This window comes from Lachnellula hyalina (assembly GCF_007821495.1).
Source record: "Lachnellula hyalina strain CBS 185.66 chromosome Unknown contig00087, whole genome shotgun sequence".
NCBI classification, from domain to species: domain Eukaryota; kingdom Fungi; phylum Ascomycota; class Leotiomycetes; order Helotiales; family Lachnaceae; genus Lachnellula; species Lachnellula hyalina.
Window position 1 is genome coordinate 75,836 of NW_022157201.1, and position 21,804 is coordinate 97,639.

The window sequence follows — 21,804 nt, forward strand, 5'->3', positions numbered from 1 at the left end:
AGGGATAAAGGGAGGAGCGTGAAATGTTCTGTTGCCATTGTTGTGAGGGGAGCGGATAGAATGAGTCGGATTTGGATGGGAATTGGGTTTGAATCAATATGAATCATGAAGAGCTTGCAAGACGTGGAATACTATGCTATCTTGCCGCAACTTGGCTATATGCTGAGATAAATGAAAGCTAGAACTGAGAATACAGGTTTGGAATAAAGGTGAAATACTACAAACTCTTCAAATAGAAGGGCTGAAGAGGTTCGTCGTAAACGATTTCAAAAGTGGGAGTGACTTACTCACTAACGATCGCAACCTCTATCTTGCTTGTACACACGAGCTCATCTTGAAGATCTAAGAGCAGGAATTGAGAAAGGAGAGACTGGTAAGTTATAGAATAAACCCCACTCGGGGTAGAAAAGTTCTCACTGTGAAGCACTTGCTTTTACACGAGTTGAAGCATCTAGCATAATTTACAGTTATGCCTTTTTGTTAACGATGAAAAGCCGTGAGGTTTGGTTGGTGTAATGGGGGTTGTCATAGCACTCAAATGATTACTAAGTGCTACACTGATTAGGAAGGTGATAAGCCGGCCGGGTCGTTTCATGCAATCTTCCCCACAGTACTGTAATGATTTGCAAGTCTCGACCCAGTCCCAGGACTAGGGACCAGGGAAGCATAAAGTTAATCCCAAAGTTACCTAATCCACGATTTTCTTCAAGGAGTCGGAACTCGCCTTGCCTTTGTTTCCCGTATTTCTCGGGCTCGGTCTCGTCTCTTCATGCTTGATTAAGGTAGTCGTCGAATGTTCTTGGCGAAGTCTAGAGTAACAACGGCTCGAGACCGGCAGCAGTGCAGGTGGAGTATAGTAGCATGGCACCGCCTCAATGAACGTTTATGCACAGAATCACAAATCAGGGTACAACATTCAGTATAGTGTAGGTAACGGCAATTGCATAGCATCACAAATTTGGGTACAACATTCAGCATAATGTAGGGTAGGTAACGGCAATGCACAACAGTAGTTTCTTCACCAGCAGCAGGGAAGCTTTAAACGTGGAAACAGAAGTAAATTAAACTCATGCACCGCACAGCTGATAATTCTTACACAGCCTCTTTCTCTTTCCCATGGACTTCGTACCTTAACTTTCTCACTTCAGCCTGCATGATGTGAAGCAGCAGACGATGTTTCAAAACAACCCAATGTTTCATGGCGGGATTTCCCCACAGCCAGCGATGGATGACATGGGAGGCTGCAAGGTACGCATTTCCTTTTTAAAATTAAGCACGGATCGAGTTACCGTCGAACCTCGATCGATCCCCTTTGCCGTAGCGTTTCATGTGGTGGCATTCGCCTAAAAGGGCATACTGGCTTATCTTGTGTGCCTATTATTGCTGGCTTTCTACTTCTAGCTGCCACGAGCACGAGCACGAGCACGAGAACGAGAAGGATTGCGCTGGCTCCCTACAGAGTACACATGCCATTTAATCTTCTATCAAGGTGGTCAGACGTTGCAAGCAAATATGCTGCACCCACCCAATTGATAATGATTAATGATTAACTGCTTTTGGCCTCCAAATATCCGGTGCTTCGTCCTCGTCTTCGTCTTCGCCTGCAACTTCTCTCCCGGATGATCTGCAGGACATATTACCCCTCCAGGCCAAGGAAACAGAGTAGCATCCATTATTAACATCGCGTAGTAATAATACCGGTATGTTAAGAAGTAGAGTTGGAGCAAAAGAAAAGAAATGCGGCCTATCTAGGAAGACTTCATTTGGAGATGCTGCCTGTTTGGGAATCATAAGATCGCACCGTCAACCGTGCGAGAGAAAGTTCTCTAAGCGAGCTTCTTTTCTCCTGAACGGTGGAAATTGTTTGGAGTCTTGGAGTGGTAATGGCATCGAGCCGCGAGCCGGATTGAACCTACCTGATCATCTGATTGATTATTCCCAGATTATTTATCGAGTTTTAGTCTCTGATTTTTTCTAAAGTTCTATGGAGTACGGTTCACTGGGAAATCCGGGTACAACGCAAAGTGGCCGAGGAAGGACTGAGTCACTAAGGAAGCTGTGGAAGCTGTGGAAACTTGAAAGTTGAAAGACCAAGCCCGAAGTTCCGATCCGAGTGGATCAGGTTAGCAAATGTGCCCACTACTCGCATATCCGTGTTCCCCTATTGATTTTTGGTGGGTGATATTGGTAGATGCTTAGGTTACAGCGCATTGATTCATTCATTCTATTTCATAGCCACAGGATTACTGGATTTTAGTTGAACGTACCGTACCGCACCTGCCTATGATTGCCATTTCCCCATCGAAATGACTGACTGTAGCCGCAGGATGGCAGTTGCGAGTTGGGTGTGCTTATAGGGCGCATGTTTTAGTACGACATAAGCGCATCCTCTCATGCAACAACATTTTGGTTCGAGGGTGTGGTGTGGTGTGGTGTGGAGATGGAGAAGATGGTTGGTCCCCAAAATAAACAGATGGTATTTTGAAACGTGCAGCCCACGAATAATTATGGAGTGCGGCAACCAGCTCGCAAGGATTGGAGCGTAATGTTCCTTGGCGCTCCATAGCCGCGACCGACGTCTATGGACTTCTAAAAAAGAAACATGGCCCGTTTTTGACTCGTTCTCGTTACTACCGCTACTCTACCCACCATATCCTTTCTGCATCGGGACAATACGAGGCGCCAGTGTTTCGAGGAATCGAGGTCCAATCCTCGTGTAAAGAGAACGACCGACAGACAGACAGCATACAGGACGGGGTGCCAGCGCAATATCCAGACCGAGGACTTTCCAGGTCCAGGTCCAGGTCTGGGTCCATCCATGCCTACCTACGAGTCTAAGCAGCCCTCAATCAGACGATTTATCTCTATCAGGCCTGCGCTCAGACTGAGACTTGCCTGTGTGCAGAACATTTGCCGCAACCTACGTTGGGCATCTCACAAGGGGCCCTCCTAAAGGAGCCGCTTCCCCGAACAATGATCGCTGAAGAAGAGTTTTAGCGCGCTCGATTTAGGACCTGATGGAACGACAGGACAGAAGCCTCTTGCCAAATCGGACACTTTGAGCAGGCATTGATGGTTATTCCCTGTACCTATTCCAACTATTCCCTGCGCTTCTTCTGGTACAGGGGACGGGCACCCAATGGATTATGCTTCTCACCCGCCCAAGGCCCCTCGCGGTTGTACCTGCATTAGTTGGCCATATCTCGTTTCAAGTAGCTCAACTTTGACCCCCGCAACACTCCCTCTCCCCTGACTAACCCGTACTCGTCTAGTCCTCCTCATCCATGCGCTTCCTCCTTTGCTGTATACGGCACACCCAGTTTAACTCAGATCGACCCGCATTTATCGCAGATTAATCTTCACTGCACTGTTCTGCTCAACGGCGACCAACGCGCGCGCAAAGGATGAACCCTGGCCCACATCCGTAATCATGGATACCGCTCCGCTGGCGGCAGGGCACAGGTGCTCTGACTGGTTCACATGGGACGAGGAGGCTATGGAATGGTCATAGCCTCTGCTAGTCATGGCCCCGGGCCAAAAGTATAATAATCCTGTGAATCCTCTGGTCCATCTCTTCATTTCCTCGCTATCCTCTTAAGGTGTCTTCTTTCCATACCTCTTAATTCAAATATTGTCCATTTGACAGTCAGAGTCATTCGCTTCTTTGACTTCATATCTCTTTATTCCTTCTCACGTTTGGCATACGAAACTGCTCATTCAGTCGCTATCTACAGTTGCATCTGTACCACAATTCTCACACCCACCTTCTTGATCAGAAGCCTTATACTACTTAAAATCTATTCATTATGAAGACTTTTACTATTGCTGCTTTGGCAGGAGCCGCCGCAGCTACAGGCGTTCGTACCATCACTCTTCATTTATGAATTCTGACTAACATACATCAGAGCGGATGGGGTTCAGGTAGTAGCAGTTACAGCTGCCCTGGTAACACCAACAATACATGTACTTCTGAGCAATCCTCAGGTTTCACCTGGGATTCATACACCAGCGGACAGGACATCGGATCCCACGGAGGTTTGACCTTCTCCGGCTACACATGTGGCAGCTGGGGCAACTCCAAGCGTGCTGGGTTGACCGGCCGTGGAGGTAGCGGATCGAAGTGTGCTGTAGGTATTGCTGGATCCAAAGGCAACTCAGCCAGCATCGGATGCGGTTCTGGAACATCTGGCTTCTCCGTCGATCACGTAGTAATCGCTCCTGAGATTGACTGCGATCTCGAATTCCAGTACGCCATGCCAGGTGGATCTACATGCAAGCACACCGAGTCTTGCATGTCGAAGGGTTCAACTATTACCAACAGCCAGTGCGGTGGTGCCACCGGATTGACCATCAACTACCCAACTCAAACCGCTGGATCTCCTGGTGCTGGCAAGGCCAGCTGTTCCATCTCGATTAGCAGCATTGGATTCCAGTGCGGATCTGCAACCAGCAGTGTTGTTGCAAGCTCGGCCACCAAGCCAGCTTACACTTCAACCGCTAGCAAGCCTGCAGTTACCACCCCCGCGGCGTCGAAGTCAACAGGTTCAGTTAGCAAGCCAGCGACAACCGAAACCCAGCCCGGTGTCTACACCTCAGTGACCAAGTCAGGACCATCCAGCGAGACCAAGCCTGCTGCAACCAGCTCGGTCAGCAAGCCAGTGACTACCGAAACCCAGCCCGGTGTCTACACCTCAGTGACCAAGTCAGGACCATCTAGCGAGAGCAAGCCTGCTACATCCAGCTCGGTCAGCAAGCCAGCCACCACTGAGACTCAGCCAGGTGTCTACACCTCTGTCACCAAGTCAGTAGGATCCAGTGAGACCAAGCCCGCTGGTACCACCTCAGTCTTGATCTCCGGCAACTCCACCACCGCTAGCACTGGTCCAGTATCATCCGCACCAGTCATCTTGACCACGTCGACAATTGTCACCACGCTCACCTCCACAACCATCTCCTGCGCAGAAACAGTCACCAACTGCCCTGCCCACTCGACTGTTCTTGTCACCATCACTAGTGTCGTTGGAACCACCGTCTGCCCAGTTACTGCCACAGAGACCGGAAAGGCAAGCTCATCCGCAGCTGGCAAACCATCTTCATCTGCGCCTGGCACAACTGCTTCCGGCACCGAGACCGTTGCTACTTCGTCTGCCGCCGGCAAGCCAACTTCATCTGCTCCCGGAACCGCGACCGAAGCTACTTCCTCCGCAGCTGGAAAGTCAACCTCATCTGCCCCAGGTAGCGAGACCGCTGCTGGCTCCTCGACTGTTCCCGCTTCATCCGCCGCTGGTGTCCCATCTGCCTCAGGTTCATCTCCTTCAGCTTCAACCGCCGTCGTAGCTACCTCGTCTGCAGCCGGTGTCCCAACTTCATCTGCTCCAGGCGCCGCAACTACCCCAGTCGCCACCAGCCCAGTTCAATTGACCACTTCTACTATCTCCACTACCATCACCTCCACCACTATTAGCTGTGCGTCAACCGTTACCAACTGCCCTGCTTCCTCGACTGTTCTCGTTACTGTTACCTATGCTGTAGGAACCACTGTCTGCCCAGTCAGTGGAACCGCCGTTGCTACTTCCCCAGCAGCATCTGTTTCCGGTGCTACCGTGGCCTCATCTGCTGGTGGTGCTGCAGGCTCATCCAAGCCAGCTGTCTCGGTTGTCGGATCTGCTACCGTTTCCTCGACTGCTCCAGCTGTCACCGCTCCTTGCCCAACTGTTCTCCCAGCATGCTTGAACACCTGGAACTTCATTGTTGGTTGCATTGACAACACCGATAGCTCTTGCTACTGCCCAAGCTCCGACTTTGTCAACAGCGTTTACGGATGTCTCTCCGCTTACGGTGCTGATGCCGCTGAGATCTCTACCGCCGCATCATTCTTCCAGGGTATCTGCGCCCCATACGTTCCCCAGAACCCTGCCATCGTCACTGGATGCCCAAGCTCCCCAAGCTCTTCGGCCTCAGCAGCTAGCGTTCCTTCAGTCTCTGCTTCCTCGGCAGCTGGTGTTCCTTCAGTCTCTGCTTCCTCAGGCGCCGTCCAGGCTACTACCGTTTCAGTTGCTGGTGCCACAGCTCCTGCTTCTTCCGTGGTTGCTACGCCTACCGCTGCAGCTTCCTCGGCCGCCTACCCAGTCACCACCATCTCAGTCTACACCACACTCGTGGTCCCTTGCACCCAGTCAACTGGTGTCAGCTCTGGTGTCGTCATCCCATCATCTTCGACTTCCTCAGTTCTCTCCACCGTAATCACGGTTCCCCAAGTCGCCTTCTCTACCCCAGCTGCCACTGCTTCAGGTGCCGCTGCTACCACTCCAGCACCAGCTCTCGTCGTTGGCACTGCACCAGCTGCAACTCCAGCCGGAGCTAGCAGTGCTGCCACTGCACCAGCCACTGTTGCTCCCGCTGCAGGTACCTCTGCCGCCGCTGGAGGAAAGGCCACAACCATTGCCACCATCCCAGTCGGAACCGGCAAGCCTGTCGCATCTGCTTCATCCGTACCATCCCAGGTCCCATTCACTGGAGCCGCGGCTTCAAACCGTGTTGCCTTTGGCAGCGCGTCTTTCGCCATGTTGTTTGCTATCCTCGCTTTGTAAGCGTGTGTTAATGCGAATAATTTCATTCTAATCTCCCGCGGGCATTAGCATGACAACATTGGGAAGGTTTATCATGCATTGGGAGGCGTTTCTACTTCGATACCATCCTTAGTATTTTCTATTTAACATTGGGAGGGGTTTCAAAAAAATTGGCCTGGGATGAGCCACGGATGGTCCATCGGCCACAAACGATGTCTGGATGAATAGAAGAACTGTATAGGAGCTTGACGGAGTCAAGTTTGTAATTAGGATGTTTGTGACGGCGACGACGTGCATTGAAGCACTGTAATATAGATGCGCATGAATTCATGCTTAAATGCATAGATATAGGAAATACAAAGTTCACAATAAGGTGTCTCACGATTTGTCTTCAAAGTGTTTTTTTTTTTTCGAACTGCTCCCAACCTTTTACTATAGCCTGGAACTTGAAGATGTTTCCTCGTGCTCCCATCTCCATCCAGCGTCTGTCTGTCTTTCCCCACAGTTGGAACCAGAAGTACTAGTAGCACGACAACAGTTAATCCCACCACGTTTCTTCCACAAAACCTGCATGCAGGCCGGTAATGAATGTACAACATCTATCTATCTTTAACGTTACTTGACACCTATCCTACCATATCCTGCCATGCTGTACAATTAATACCGGCACTGCATATCTACCGTACCTGCTTCTTACTCTACGTACGCGTATAGTAAGTACTGTACCGAGTAAGTCCTCTCTCATTTTAAACATGCATACAATATCCGTATAGTAAATTCCTTCATCCCATACGCACCTCGATGACAGGAGAAAGAAAAGAACTCGGGGTATCCAGGTCACATGGTACTGTATATAGCCTGCCTATCCTATCTAGGTAAAATCCATAAATCCCTCTCTCTAAACTAATAGTCGAACCGACCGACTAAACCGACCATTAGTCTCGATCCTTCGCGGCCGAGTATGCACGTATGCATGCATGCTTGTATTTCTATTCTCGTCTCTCATCTCTCGGTGCCTGTCTGCGCATGCCCACTAATTTTATTTCTCAATATTCCTTCGACGGATCGGAAAGGGCGTGGTTTTGCCACGGAACGGGATGGAATAGGATGATTGATGGGAATTGGAGGGTCGGGGAGCTGGACTTATGTGGGGTATAGAAGAGGAGAATTGTAGACTCCTCCCGTGCAATGCAGCTGGTTATTGTGTCGATGATTGCAATTCGGTCGAGGAAATGTATTCATGTGCTCTGCTCTGTAATAGATATTATCCTTTCTCGTGGCCCGTCGGCAAGCAAGCATTCTTACTACTTGAACTCGATCAAATTTCTCACCCATCGGTACGTTAAGAGGTCCCCGGAGTGGCAAAGAATAAAATCGCTCGATCTTGTAGCATTCATGACTGAGAATATGACTGGATAGTTAGATTGTTAGTTGAACCTGGTAGCGAAAATACGGAGGTGAAATGCGGGAAGAAATGGGAGTAGAGCGTTAAGTCGTTGCATCTTACCGGCAGGTCATACTGTAAGCTGCCAACAGAGCCTCAGCAAGAGAGGGTGGTCGTCTGAAACACTCCTCCAACCCCCTCTCCTAGCGCCATATATAATACAGGATTTCCGGTTTGTCACTTAATAGATGCGCCTTACGTCTGCTATCGAGCTAGTGACCAATGAAAAGGCATTTCCTTGATCGTAGGTATGGTACACATGCTTATTACGTTGTTTCTCACACTCTAGGATGACTTTGACGTTTTTCTCGGTCATGAATAGCATGCTATTAGTACTCAGTTGTATTCCTGGCGTGAAGTTTCTATGTATGTAACATTCGTTTCTTACAGCGACTTTTCTTTTATTTTATTTCGGAGGCAGTTGTGCATTTGTTATTGTATTTATCAACGTTTGATCTGGACCTTGCATCCATCTGCACTTTGAACAAGCATTAGTCGTTGCCTCTCCATTCCGACAGGCTCGATCTTCTCGCCTGCAGGTAACGAAATAGCCAAAGAAGCTTGTAAAAGTCTCACAACAGTATATAAAACCTCCATGAGGGCGAAGTCTTCTCCCAAACATTGCCTTGACCTACCACTGAATGGAAAATAAGCCCAATCAATATTTGAGAGTCCACCGTCTTCCCACCTCTCTGGACGAAAGTCGTCTGCATCCGCCCCAAAAATGTCTCTCTTTCGAGAATTGACTCACTGAGAAAAGACGACCAGCTCGCCCTTCCTTACCAGAATGGGACTAATTCCATCAGGCCCACCACCAGTGGGCAACATGGTGGTTTTCGTGACTGTACGGTTATTCAAGGGCACTGGAGGATAAAGTCGACGACCTAGATCGATTGAGCTTTGGTATTCGCTTAGGACAGGACGTCTACTGACTTTCCCTGACAACACAAGCAAGAAATGGCATTCGTCTGATCTGTTCTCGGCTTGGCTGGTCTGATCCGCCCATAATAGTGGCGACTTCGTTACGAAGGCGATTCATTACATGAGGGTGTCGGACAAGAAGGCGGCTGCATAGGTAAATCCATCTATTAGCTCGGTGTACACGGGTGATAGAAGATCAAGACTATGACTCACAAAGTCCAGGATGAGCAACATGCTGTAGTATCTCGCCCAGCTAATAACACATCAAGGAGTTGGCCGCGAAGTTCTTTGGTATTCTCCGATTCCTCTGCAACCTGATGGATAAAATTATACGAGTCTTCTCCAAAAGCTTCGGTTTCGCCCTTCAGTTCTTGAATATATTGCTCTACGAAATGATGAACATTGGAACAAGCTTGTCGAAATTTCTTAGGGCTGTACAAGAAATTCCATGGGGTGAGATAGACATTCGTACCCCAATCGAAGATTCGAAGCAACATATTCTCGAATTGATGTAAAAGCCAACTAAATTTTCAATCCAAGGCATCTTTACCAAAGATGTCGTGGAGGACTTCATCCGAGACGTAAACTCCTCCCTGCAAATTTAGTCAACTTTGTAATTGACAATACGTAACGAAGAAATAGTAAAGTCTTCAACAGCCCTTGAGAGCGCGTTTGGTACTCACCGAGTACATACTTGTCAACTCAAACAACTTGAATATCTTCTCATCAACACAAAACTCATACACCCCTTTTCAAACGCGCCATAGTCGTCTACAAGTGCCTCGTCTGTTTACTCCCTTTGATCAGACCCTCCAACTCCTCCGTAACCCACCCCCCATAGAAGTCTCCCGGTTGGGGCTGCACTTCTTCGCCATCCACAAAACACTGCCATGGACCTGCATAAAAGCTCAAATACCCCTTGATGGCCTGGTATCCTTCCGCTGGCTGATCATAGCTCCAGATTCTGTCTTCTACCGTTTCTGATGATTGAGGTATGGAGAGCGAGTAATATGTCGCCCAGCCTTTCCATTCGCAGTATGTTGACTTGCGTGTTTTGGTTAGGGGAATGGAAAGGGATGAGGGTGGCAGGTAGTATGCTTGTGTTTGTATTAGTGAGTAAACTTAATTGTAGAGGAAAGAACTAATTACTTGGTGCGTGGTATGTTTCCAAAACCCAATACGCTTCTGTGGTATCTGCTATTACTTGCCCCTTGTATTTCACTTGGAGATGCCGCGGGGTACGCTCGAGCAGGGGTGGGCGGGGAAAGGATTGGACATTTAGGGGTGTTTTGATTGTCATTTTGCGAATTGTTTTATACATGTGTAGAGTAGGATTGAGACATGTACTGAAGAAACAAAGAGAGTTGTAGTATATAAAGTCAAATATAATGTGGTTGTGAATGTGAATGTAAATGTAAATGTAAATGAAGGAAGTTATACAATCATGGCGGGGTATGTATATATCTGCGCTAGTGGCACCTGAAATCGCCGTACCCCGCCAACGTCACAAGCCGGTTCTCACGATCTATAAACCTCGAACCTCAAGACACAGAAGGCTGCCACTTCCTCGAACACCCATACGTTGCTACACACATCCACAAACTCCCCATACATCTGCTATCATGTCAGGACTCGAGAAAGCACTCTTCAACCTGAAGGTAAGTACGCACGGCGCTTATCAGGGATTCAGACTAACAACGAACAGTTCACGACGAAGCAACTAAACCGCCAGGCTGCGAAAGCTGGCAAGGACGAGAAGACAGAGAAGGACAAGGTTAAGAAGGTATGCCATTCTGCTATCCATATTTCCCATTTCATTCTTCAGTGCTAACAACGGTAAAAAGGCAATCCAACAGGGCCATAACGACATCGCCAAGATCTATGCGCAGAACGCAATCCGCAAGCAGAACGAACGCTTAAACTTATTGAGACTTGGTAGTAGGATTGATGCGGTGGCTAGTAGAGTGCAGACGGCTGTTACGATGCGTCAGGTTACGGGAAGCATGATGAATGTTGTCAAGGGGATGGATCAGGCGATGAAAGCTATGGATTTGGAAAAGGTATATACCTCTCATTCCCTGCCCCTCATGTCTTTAAACTAACAACGCCCCGAACAGATCTCCGCAGTAATGGACCGCTTTGAAACACAATTCGAAGACCTAGACGTCGCAACCGGCTACTACGAAAGTGCCACCACCTCCGCAACAGCTGTCGGCACGCCGCAAGAAGACGTCGATAGGCTGATGAACCAGGTTGCGGATGAGGCGGGCGTTGAGATTTCTCAGGAGATGGAGGGTGCGAAGCCTGTGGCTGCGGCGCCGGTGAAGAGTGGGCCGACGGAGGTCGAGGAAGATGGGTTGGGTGAGAGGTTGAGGGCGCTGAGGTCGTAGGTAGGGAGCGGGTCTATTTACTCCGGTACTGGCGTTAGGACTTGCGCGTATGCTTTGTTCAGACACTTGCGGATAGTATTGGCGTATTGGACTTCTTTTCTAGAGAAGGGTGTTTGATTTGATATGAGTGGGTTGTCCTGTGAGCTATGATTTATCGATGCATCCATCTGAAACAGAAGTCGTGATGTATAGTGAACTTGATTCATCGGCTAGAATGGGGGAGTCTGAGCGCCCAACCACAGTATCGACCTCAAAATGTGCAACGATGAGAATATCAGGATGCGTGCACGAGCAACCCTAGGACGAAACTGACCTCACAACTACTTAAGAAATTGACAGGTTATAGCTAAAACTATCTATCTTTTCAATGTTAACATGGTCTACTCGTAAAGCTTCAGCCAAGAAGGACTAGGCATGCTCACGCCCAATGGACATTCGTATATATATTCAAACAAAGATTTTCCTGCCACATACGACCGTAGACTAAGGAGAATTAGGCTATCTTGACGTTCTACTCTAGCATAAGCCTTAGCTCGGAGCTGTTCTTAGGATTATATACACCGGATTTGGAATAAGGTTACTACTAGCCTTAGGTATATTTTATGTATTTCGATCGTTATTCAACTCTTGGTTAATAGTATTCTCGGATAAGGAAATAGCATTTGCTAGAATATCACTTAATCTAGAAAGCGAAATACAGTTCTACTTCTAGCAGGAAGTAAAAAAGGGAATTAAGGATATCATTGAGGCTTAGAAAACAAAACTGGCGGAAACCGGTAATTAGGTACGGGCGCGCGCCCCTAAAGCCTATTATGGTACTCTGACCAAGTTCTGCGGTTTTTGTGTCTGTTGGATTTAGCTGCTGACATCGAATACCCGAAGACCAGTTTTGTGGTCAGTTATGCTGTTATATCCTCTTCTCTATACACATTATAATATATGACTTGACCTCTCTATGCCAGCTTTAAGACCTATTCCATCGTATACTCTTAGTGTATTATTCCAACAATTTCTATAGTGCTATTGCCACCCGTCATTCTACATGATATAGCAAGTTGGGAAAGTCGCTATATATCACTCGATCACGAGCTCCGACTTAGAGTAAGTAGCTGCACGATGGCCTCAGATCCGTACTGAGCTGCCAATGACAACGCCGTCTCACCCCGTTTATCCTTTGCGTTTACATTTGCTCTCTTTTCAAGCAATAATCGTGTAACAGCCTCGGACCCGTGGTGAGCCGCCCAAAGCAACCACGTCCATCCATCAACATCTTTTGCTTCGATATTTGCTCCCTTATTGAGTGGTAACCGGACAATGGCTTCAGAACCATAGCGAGCTGCAAAATGTAACGCTGACATTCCAGAATTTTCTTGTACGTTGAGATTTGCTCCTCTTTGGAGTAGCAGGCGCACTATGGCCTCGTACCCATTTAAAGCTGCAAAAAGTAATGCTGTCATTCTATCGTTATCTTTTGCCTCAATATTTGCTCCATTCTCAAGTAACAGCCGAACGGCGGCCTCGGACCGGCTTTGACTTGTCCAGAGCAATGCTGTCATTCCAAAATTATCTGTCGCTTTGGTATTTGCCCCCTTATCAAGCAGGAACCGTATAACAGCCTCGGACCCGTGCTCAGCTGCGTGGAGTAAAATTGTCGCTCCTTCGTCATCTTTTGCTGTAATATCCGCTCCTCTTCTAAGCAGCAACCGCACAATAGCCTCGAACCCGTGCCTGGCTGCCCAGAACAACGCTGTGACTTTATAATATCCTTCGCCTCGATATCCGCTCCTTTGTCGAGCAACAATTGTACGATAGCCTCAAACCCACCTCCGGCTGCCCAAAGCAATGCCGTTTCTCCATCAATGTTCTTTGCCTCGGTGTCGGCCCTATTCTCAAGTAACAGCCTCACGACCTCCTCGTTACCCATCGCGCAGGCCGCAAGCAGTGCGGTACCATCGTAGCCGCCGTTCCCCGCATTGACATCGGCGCCTTCCTCAAGTAGTATCTGGACTACTGCCTTATGTCCATTTCCAGCAGCAGCTTGAAGGGCATTACCAGACGGTCTAGTGCTTTCGTTGGTTTCTGCGACTCCTCGTATTAACAGTTGCTGGATTTCTTTGTGTCCATTTCCAGCTGCACGCACAAGAGCCGTTGCTTCCTCTTGGCATTTTGGATCTATGGCAGCTCCTGCATCGAGGAGTGTTTGGACCAATTCTAGATGGCCCCATTGAGCAGCAAAATCCAAAGGTCTGTTTCCAGCATCGTCTTGTGTATGAATACTCTCAGGATCACTTAACAAAATTTTAACAACACTTCGAAGATTTGAGCTACATGCAATATGCAGTAATGTTGAACCTGGATTTGGGCACTCTGCGTTGTATACGTCAATTGCCTGAAATATCTTTACCCAGGCCTTGAAGGTTAGTCCTGGAGGGGATCTAAACTGCTGTACAAGATCCTCTTGCACAATCCCGAGGCTTTCGGCTTGTTCTGCGTGCTTGAACCAAGATCTTGTTGCATAGTGTATAAATGGAAGCGCCTTCAAAAAGATTTCGTCTCGCTCATGAAGATTGGTGGGAAGTGCTGTTTGGCTAGCTTGTAGAACATCTTTTCGCTGAAGATAGTTGACACACGACTTACAAAGTCGCTGCTGGCTTTTCCCTAGAATGAATTTTGTCGATACTACCGTCGACTCTCCTTCATCTTGGGAGAGACTAGTATTGGAAGAAGCCGCCAAGTATTTTGACCCGTCTGGTTGTAAATAATCAAGGACAGAATGATGCATGACTTGTACAATGGTCTTGTTCTTGTGATATTTAAATTCCACTAGGCCACCAGACCAGCTAGTAATTCGAGCCTTCATATGGACATCGGTATAATTGTGCTCAAAATTCTCGGATTGAAAGACATCGTCCGAGGAGAACGCATACCGTAGTTCTGTTACTGATAACGGTTCTTTAGCTAGGCAAACCCACTGCATTAGAAGGTACGTTTTGGCCGATATTCAGAGCGAATGACCGTTTTGATTATGTTTTCGTAAACTTCGCTCAGGTCCTCTGGTACTTTCCAGAGTTTCTAATTAATGAATGAGAACGGGCAACCTTCTTGGATGTATCCAGTGATTCGTGAAATAATAAGAACTGTCCACATAAACACCCCTGAAGCTCTCCTTAAAATGGTCTGCGCGAGCCTTTTCCTTTCATAGACAGAGAGTGTTACAGTTCCCGGTCCTGATAGTCTACTAAGCCGATCTTCGACGTACTTCAGAATGTCTTGATGATTTTCATCATCAACACAGACTTGCAGACTGGTGTTGAGTGATAATCTAGGGTATTTTCGACACGAAATGCAGATTTTCGCGGTTTCGTTCTCCGGTATAAGGTAGTTTTCGTATAAATCGTGAAAGTAAATAAGAAGATCGCTCGCAGTCTTGGAGCCAGCCTCATCTAGAGCGTCCACAAATATGGTTATCGACCTCGATTTGGAAGCTCCAACGATAGTAGCAGAGAAGAGGTCTTGTAACTCTTTAGATTGCCACTGCCAATCTGTTCCAGTCGCGCCAAATTTTCTTTTCTCCTTGAAGGCAGCATAGACTTGCGATCGAACGGCAGGAACTTTATCGTATAGTTGATGTAACATGGACCTAAACATGCCGATTGGTGTCTTCTGTAATAGAGTGCCTCGGGCATGGAAGAAGAAGTCGAGAAGTAAGTAATTACTACTCGGCTTGGAATACTCCTGGAATGACTTATAGATGAAAGCCATCAGGGTTAATTTCCCCGAGCCTGGCTTTCCATTTATCCAAAGCATCCCTCGTTCTTTGTCTCTCCATGTCATATAAGTTTCATGCCGTAATATCCAGCTGCAGGTATGTGGGAGAGCTCTATCTGCGTCCTGTCGTCGGTAGGTGATCTCTGGAAATCCTAGTGATTGGAGGCATTCTTATTCAAGTTAGCACTAAGATCATTAAGTTCGGGCGCAGGGCTGATTGAAATCCTACCAAAATCCTGATCTGTCTTTGCACTATCGTTCACTAAGTAGAATAAACAGTTAGGTATTGGCCGATGATTTACCGTGCTATAAAGATCTATAACAAGATTTAATTAGATCATATCTACTGACTTTCCTTAATCTCATCAACCCAATCTTGGAGGACGCGTAGAATGGCCTTGTAGCCCCAACTATGTGCTCCGTCGAATTTACAAATGCTGCTATGGTCACAGCCGTACATAGGTAGAATTGTCTCGTCAGGTACAAACATAATAGCGCTACTTCTCTCGACGATCTATCCGGTCTTTCTTAGAATTATCCGCGAACGATTGAACAGGAGTAAGAACATACCAATGATTTTGCCGGAGGGGTTAGATTTTGTTCAATTGCAGAGGCGATCTTGATGGTGCGCATCTGATTCCTGAAATCTGTAGAGATTTCTAAAAGAATTTGTGAATCCTTCTCGAGGGCCTTGATGAGGTCTGATCTCGAATGTCCGAATAATCGCGCCGCTCCACTTTTTTCATGGCCAAATTAGCCATACTGGCCAATATCCCAGGATATTGTGTTTCGGAGGATCCCCGGTGCGGTGTAGCAAGGAACATGATGCTGTTTACGGACATCAAAATGTTTTCGAAGCGGCGATCTTCAATTTTAGCAATAACAAGGGCCTAATTCAATATAAGCTTAAATAAACAAGGTTGAGAGTATGAATTTGATCTAACCTTTTTTAACGACAATCCCTCCCATACTATGACAGATGAATATGATTGGACGCTTCTCATACTAAAAATATTAGGAGATACTTTCTGCTAAGAGTTGGGTTAGAAAATACCTCCTTTCCCCGTCGCTCGCCTCGTAATCCCTCGAGCAAGCCCCTAGAAAAGTCCTCAAGGCCACCCGTCCCGAGGGTGAAGAAGACTTGGGGAGGGTACCCATATGAAAAGACTCGTACCCCTGGTAAGTCTTTTGGTACAAGATCTCGGAGCCACATGGTTCCATTATCGTGTGTCCATGCACCGTAGGCATCTCCTGCAATGCCGTGGACAGCAACAATATCTACAGCGCTTGTCGCTGCATGTTCATTATTACCTGTGGTTTTGAGCACTGGCTTGAGCCGAAACAATCCGTACTTCTCGTTAAGGTCATATGTGTCTTTTGTGCCAGTTGTGGGGGAGGGTGGAGGGAAGTGTGCCATTTGGTGCGTCGTGTTGCAACTACTATCTTAGCTAGATAACTAATATAAATGCAACTACTAAGACTATAACCTACTAACTTATAATTATAGTAAAGTGATTATCTTATAATACTAATACTAATTAGTACTTAATCTAGTATCAACTCGTATTCTATTATAAATTCGCGCTTCTATTGCCTTATATCAAAGTATATAAGAGATAGATGTGAAGCTTTTTCACATTAGACTACCATCTTGCGCTAATTAGATGCCTATTACTCAAAGAGTGCAATATCTACGGTATGTATTTAGGGTTTTGCTTCTTCTATTCTGTATCTTTTTGCTTGTACTCTCGCAGAAGTCTTGAAATAATGACATGATCATTTGCTGCCGCCAATTTCGCTGCCCTCTGACACCGTGCATTAAGCCCGTCCATATCAGTATCGTTTTTCAAAAGCAATGACACTACGTCGAGACGGCCGTGCTCTGCTGCTGCTTCCAGGGCAGTTCTCCCTCCTGTTATTGATGGAGCCGCGTTTATTTCAGCTCCAGCCCGGAGGAGTAGCAACACGATAGAAATCCTACCCTCTAGCGCGGCAAATTGGAGTGCAGTAGCGCCATGGAATTCTGCGGCCAGCTCATTGCAGTTTGCGCCATGTTGTAATAGTAAGTTGACGATAGGGGGGTTACCACGCTGGGCCGCTGCTTGAAGAGCGGTTCTCCCGTACTTTGGACTTGCAGGCGCGTTTATATCAGCGCCAGCGCCTAGCAATAGTCGTATAGTGTCGATATTGAGTCCAGCACATGCCCGCTGGAGAGGGGAAGGGTAATCAGGCCACTGCCCGTTCACATTTGCTCCGGCATCCAATAGACGTTTGGTCAAGGAGTAATCATGTGCCGCAGCATAAAGTGGTAGGCCATAGGCGCTACTTCCTCTATTAATGTCTGCGCCAGCCTCAATCAAATCTTCGACGATGATAAGATTTACCGAAAACCGGGACATTGCTACACCAAGGGCTGTGGTTGCAGGACGCTTAACACTTAGTGCAGGATTGACACTTGCGCCATTTTTAAGTAGAAGGCGAACCATGTCCACTCGATTTTTTTGAATTGCAAGTTCCAAAGGTGTTAAAGAATATTTGATGGTCGAAGCATTAACATCCACCTGAGCTTCGAGCAAAATCCGAATAACTTCGATGTTGCCACCTCCCACAGCTGCTTGCAATGCGAATTGACGCTTTCGTGTTTGTCCAAGAGCATTAGCATCGGCACCTGCATCAATAAGAGACCTGACAAGGTCGAAATTCCCACGTTTCGCTGCCTTGACAATTGGTGAATGCCGACTTGTTGCCCCGTTGGGATCCCCAGTGACCAGGAGCCGGCGACTTAGTTCTAGATCATTGTTACGTACAGCTCCATAAAGAGCTGACATGCCCTTTAATTTACTGGGTGCAGCGTTGATGTCTGCACCAGCATTAAGAAGAACATCGACTCCGGCGCTGTTGTGCCCTTGTACAGCTGCTTGAAGCGCAGTCCTTCCCATTTCACTGGCAGCTGGCGCGTTCACCTCGGCACGAAATCTTAAGAGAAGGCGGATCATCTCAGTATCGCTGTTCTCAGCGGCTGTTTGGAGGCAAGTTCTTCCGCCTCTTGGGCTAGCTTTGGCGTTTACGTCGGCACCAAGATCTCTCAGTATTCGAAGAGTTTCAGCATGTCCTCCCTGAGCTGCGGCTTGAATGGCCGTCCTTCCATTTTCATACGCTGGAAGCGCATTCACATCCGCACCCTCATCTAGCAAAATCTGTACCAGATCGTTGTTTCCAGTAGATGCAGCAGACTGGAGGGCAGTTCTCCCGCCCTTTTTTCGCGCGGCAGCGTTAACGTAGGCGCCATTCCGTAGGAGGAGCCGCACCAACGCAACATCATCGTTCCGTGCAGCTATTTGCAAAGGCGTATCTCCAAATTTCTGTGCATTTGCATCTGCCCCTGATAATAGTAGTAGACGAACAAGAATTCCATTCTCGTTCGATACAGCGAGTTGAAGCGGTGTCTGGAGAGACTTGTAGAAGAAATCGTCCTCTTCATCATCATCACCATAAGGATGAGCGTCACCTTCAACCAGGGCATACCCATCCACGTTCGCATCTGCGTCCAGTAGCATCTGAACCATTTCAATGTTATTGTTGTATGCTGCAAATTGAATCGAGGATACTAGGTGCTTGCCGCGTTCCTTCGCGGCTGCTAAACGGGCTGTTTGGTACTGATTTCCGAATGGAGCATCGACATCAGCTCCGGCATCGAGAAGAAGCTGAACATGCTCTACATTATTTGCATAGGCAGCTTCTTGTAGAGCAGTAACAGATGATTGCGTCATCATATTCACCTCTGCCTTCGCTTCCAAAAGTATTTTAACCAAAGCCGCATCTTGGCTCGAGGCCGCAGAAGCAAGTAATGTCTTTCGGGACCAGAGTCCGCCAGGCATAACATTCGGGTCCCCTCCTGCGTCGAGTAACATCTTCACGATTTCATGGTTCTTTGAAGATACTGCCACTTGTAGTGGGGATCTTGTCAGGCTAGACGTAATACTTGCGTTTGGGTTCGCCCCTGCATTTAACAAAAGTCGAACGAGATGCACACTCTCGCGCACCGTTGCCTCATATAGCGCAGACACTTTCGGCTCATCGCCTGCTGCTGTGTTGACATCTATCCCTTGAGCGATAACAGCAAGCACCATATCAATATTCTGCAATCTCGTTGCACTGAGAAGGAGGTGCGACAGAAAGATCTCCACTGTTGGTGATTTTATCCTAATCAAGCGTTCAATGAGGAATGATTGATCGGTTTCAATCATCCACCTTAGTAGTTTATCAATTTGTGAACAGCGTAAAAGATTGTTGGACGATAGGAAAATGGCATAGGGTAGAAGTTGTAGTGACGCATCGACCATCGATGACAAGTCGAATATTTTCTTAACATTGTGTACGACCTCTCCATATTGTCTCTCGGGTAGAATCCCATCCAATCGCGAGGTAATCCCTAGAGTGTTATTCTCATCAAGTGAAGTATAAGGATCACCTAAGATGTTTGCGAATATGGATCGCGCTTCTTCGTCAGAGGTATGAGGAGTAAGTGAACTTTGAAATTCATCCGTTGCTTCGATGGACGTGCTCAAATATGGATCGGAATTCCCCGACAAAAAGTCGAACACGACATCTGTCTGGGGTGTTGCTTCGACGCCATGGAGGCTCCATTGTTGCTCGGGGAGTTGCATTTGAGGCACGGGCGAGTTTATGCTATAGTTGTCAAGAAATCCAGGAAAGTTTCGATCGTTCCATGCGGAGAGCGCAGGATATTGCCGACTAGGTTGTCTCTGCGTAAACTCGATTGCTGGCGGAATATTAGAGGAGAATCATTAGAGCCATAGAATGAGTACAGACCTTGTGATTGAAATAATATCTCGAACTCAAACCATGGAATATGAAGGTAATCTACAATTTGAGGCCTGCCCGCCCCTCCTGCTGGCGTGCAAACTTCGACCCCAGGAAGTGGTTCCGGACTCGGGGCTTTGAAATATTCAGTTGTGGATTTGTCAGAAGCTGGTTTGCTACCACTTACCTGTATGGAGTGTAGTATAAGAAGAAGAAAGCGAACAATATCTGGATATTTCTCTCCGGATCTTTTTCTTTGGGATTAATTTCCCATCAATATATGTCGCGCTCTCCTTGCCTTCATGCTTCCGCTTCTCCAATTTTCGAGCTACGAATTTCCATTTGTCACCCGTGGAGTTTTTTGAAAGCTTCCATTGCTTGAATTTCCGGGTGTATTGAGATTTCCTTCATACCATGTCAGCTTGATTGTGAGTTTATTTTGGAAGTTGGGTGACTAGCTTTGCAATAAAGCCGTGATCTTGCTCCATGACTGCCATGACTGTACTCAGAGGTTGGTTCTGATACAACCTGCTAATATCCTTTTTATGCACCTCCCACTCAGCGTCCGATATCGATCGAGCGACAGACATTTTTATTGATTTTTCAATAAACTTCGCCGAATAGAACAGTATGCTGGCTCCCAAAAAGTCGGGATGAAGTGGCGCGACAGATTTTAGTATCAATTCGTATTTGGATATAAGGTTAAAGGGCACTTTAAGGTGATTGGCTCAACCCAAAGTTTGTCGCCAAGGCGTGGCTGTGTGTTGGACTTCTCACATGCTGGGATACTTATTGGCAAGCCGGCAAGGCTTTCTCCACATGATCGCGTCCGGAAATTACTTAGAGCTGAGCCGACCCTTGCAACTCGCCCGGCTTGTACTGTAGGTATGCTCGGACCCTACGTTTATCACGCATCATGATTGGAGATTTCCACAATGTCTCGGGATGCTACCCAAGCATCGTACATGTAAATATCGGACATGATTTAGGACCTTAGGACCAGCTTAATTGGTGGTTTCCAAAGTTCTACAACCAAGTACGGTGCGAAGCTTTGACGTTGTGCCCAGCTGCGGTGCGTTTCTATACTAGTTATTTTTCTTCAGTTCCAGAATTCGCGACAACATAGTTGAATGGATCTTACTATATAATAAACATGAGAACCTTAAGACGTGATTTATTCTCATCTGAGCCCGGTTGACAGAGTGGCAGTCACTCTCATAGATCATGTTTTCCACCGAGTCACTCATCGCCATCATCGCAATCATAGCCAATCTTCCACCGACCGTTCTTGTTATATGGAAACTATTTCGCAGGGCGAGAACAAGCGACAGGGGTGTCTCAAGTAAGCGATCAACCTGTGTAGTGTAGTGGGCATAGTCCACGATCATCCACTAACGGCTATGTTACGCAGACGCAGAAATCGGGACATCAGAGGCTTCAGTCGCCAGCACTGCTGGCTGTCCTAGCACGACTTCCTACATCATAGTGCTATAGCCATCGTCATAACGGATCTTTGGTTCGCATTGAGGATATGAATTCTCTGCGTGGTCTGACCGCCATATCAAATGTGCCTGCCGCAACCAGTGCATTAATTTTCGAGAAAGCAGATGAGAAGTTAACCTGAACGGCTAGGCGAACCTGGGAAATTTTAGGTTTCGGTGCATATCTGGAGTAATTTGATGCAGGCCAATACGCTGCAAGTAGTCTACACAGAAGTCAGGACGTGGTATATAAGCCGTGCAAAAAGCACTTATTAGCTTGACAAGTCGGATCTTTAAATACCCATTTCTTTCCCTCGATCCTATAAAGAGTGTATCTTCATCGCGCAAATATTCTCCAGCACCGGCTTGTCGGAAGCACACGATGGCTATAGGATCTAGTTGTCGCA

At 47.3% G+C, this 21,804-nt stretch overlaps 6 protein-coding genes across 6 annotated transcripts; 1 reads left to right on the forward strand and 5 right to left on the reverse strand.

The window, feature by feature from the left end:
- Nucleotides 1-8,457: 8,457 nt before the first annotated feature.
- LHYA1_G006536 (Cytochrome P450) lies at nt 8,458-8,841 on the reverse strand (the record flags this gene model as incomplete). Its single annotated transcript, XM_031151473.1, has 2 exons — nt 8,458-8,745; nt 8,797-8,841. The coding sequence occupies 2 exons, from the start codon at nt 8,839-8,841 to the stop codon at nt 8,458-8,460; spliced, it is 333 nt and encodes a 110-aa protein (XP_031004510.1).
- An 864-nt stretch (nt 8,842-9,705) lies between these two features.
- On the reverse strand, nt 9,706-10,234 carry LHYA1_G006537 (uncharacterized protein; the record flags this gene model as incomplete). Its single annotated transcript, XM_031151474.1, has 2 exons — nt 9,706-10,055; nt 10,084-10,234. 2 exons carry the CDS (start codon nt 10,232-10,234, stop codon nt 9,706-9,708), a joined length of 501 nt encoding a protein of 166 aa, XP_031004511.1.
- A 322-nt stretch (nt 10,235-10,556) lies between these two features.
- Nucleotides 10,557-11,324, forward strand: did2 (Vacuolar protein-sorting-associated protein; the record flags this gene model as incomplete). Its single annotated transcript, XM_031151475.1, has 4 exons — nt 10,557-10,592; nt 10,640-10,717; nt 10,779-10,994; nt 11,052-11,324. 4 exons carry the CDS (start codon nt 10,557-10,559, stop codon nt 11,322-11,324), a joined length of 603 nt encoding a protein of 200 aa, XP_031004493.1.
- A 1,082-nt stretch (nt 11,325-12,406) lies between these two features.
- LHYA1_G006539 (putative ankyrin repeat protein) lies at nt 12,407-14,301 on the reverse strand (the record flags this gene model as incomplete). The annotated part of the gene is given in 2 exon segments (XM_031151476.1): nt 12,407-13,056; nt 13,071-14,301. The coding sequence occupies 2 exon segments, from the start codon at nt 14,299-14,301 to the stop codon at nt 12,407-12,409; spliced, it is 1,881 nt and encodes a 626-aa protein (XP_031004494.1).
- Nucleotides 14,302-16,033: 1,732 nt separating this feature from the next.
- LHYA1_G006540 (uncharacterized protein) lies at nt 16,034-16,385 on the reverse strand (the record flags this gene model as incomplete). Its single annotated transcript, XM_031151477.1, has 2 exons — nt 16,147-16,385; nt 16,034-16,097 (listed from the first exon to the last, which is right to left on the reverse strand). Coding segments are annotated over exons 1-2 (258 nt in total), but the record flags the coding sequence as incomplete, so codon positions are not given.
- A 428-nt stretch (nt 16,386-16,813) lies between these two features.
- On the reverse strand, nt 16,814-20,506 carry ANK1_0 (Ankyrin-1; the record flags this gene model as incomplete). The annotated part of the gene is made up of 4 exons (XM_031151478.1): nt 16,814-19,875; nt 19,926-20,051; nt 20,104-20,293; nt 20,372-20,506. 4 exons carry the CDS (start codon nt 20,504-20,506, stop codon nt 16,814-16,816), a joined length of 3,513 nt encoding a protein of 1,170 aa, XP_031004508.1.
- Nucleotides 20,507-21,804: the final 1,298 nt, after the last annotated feature.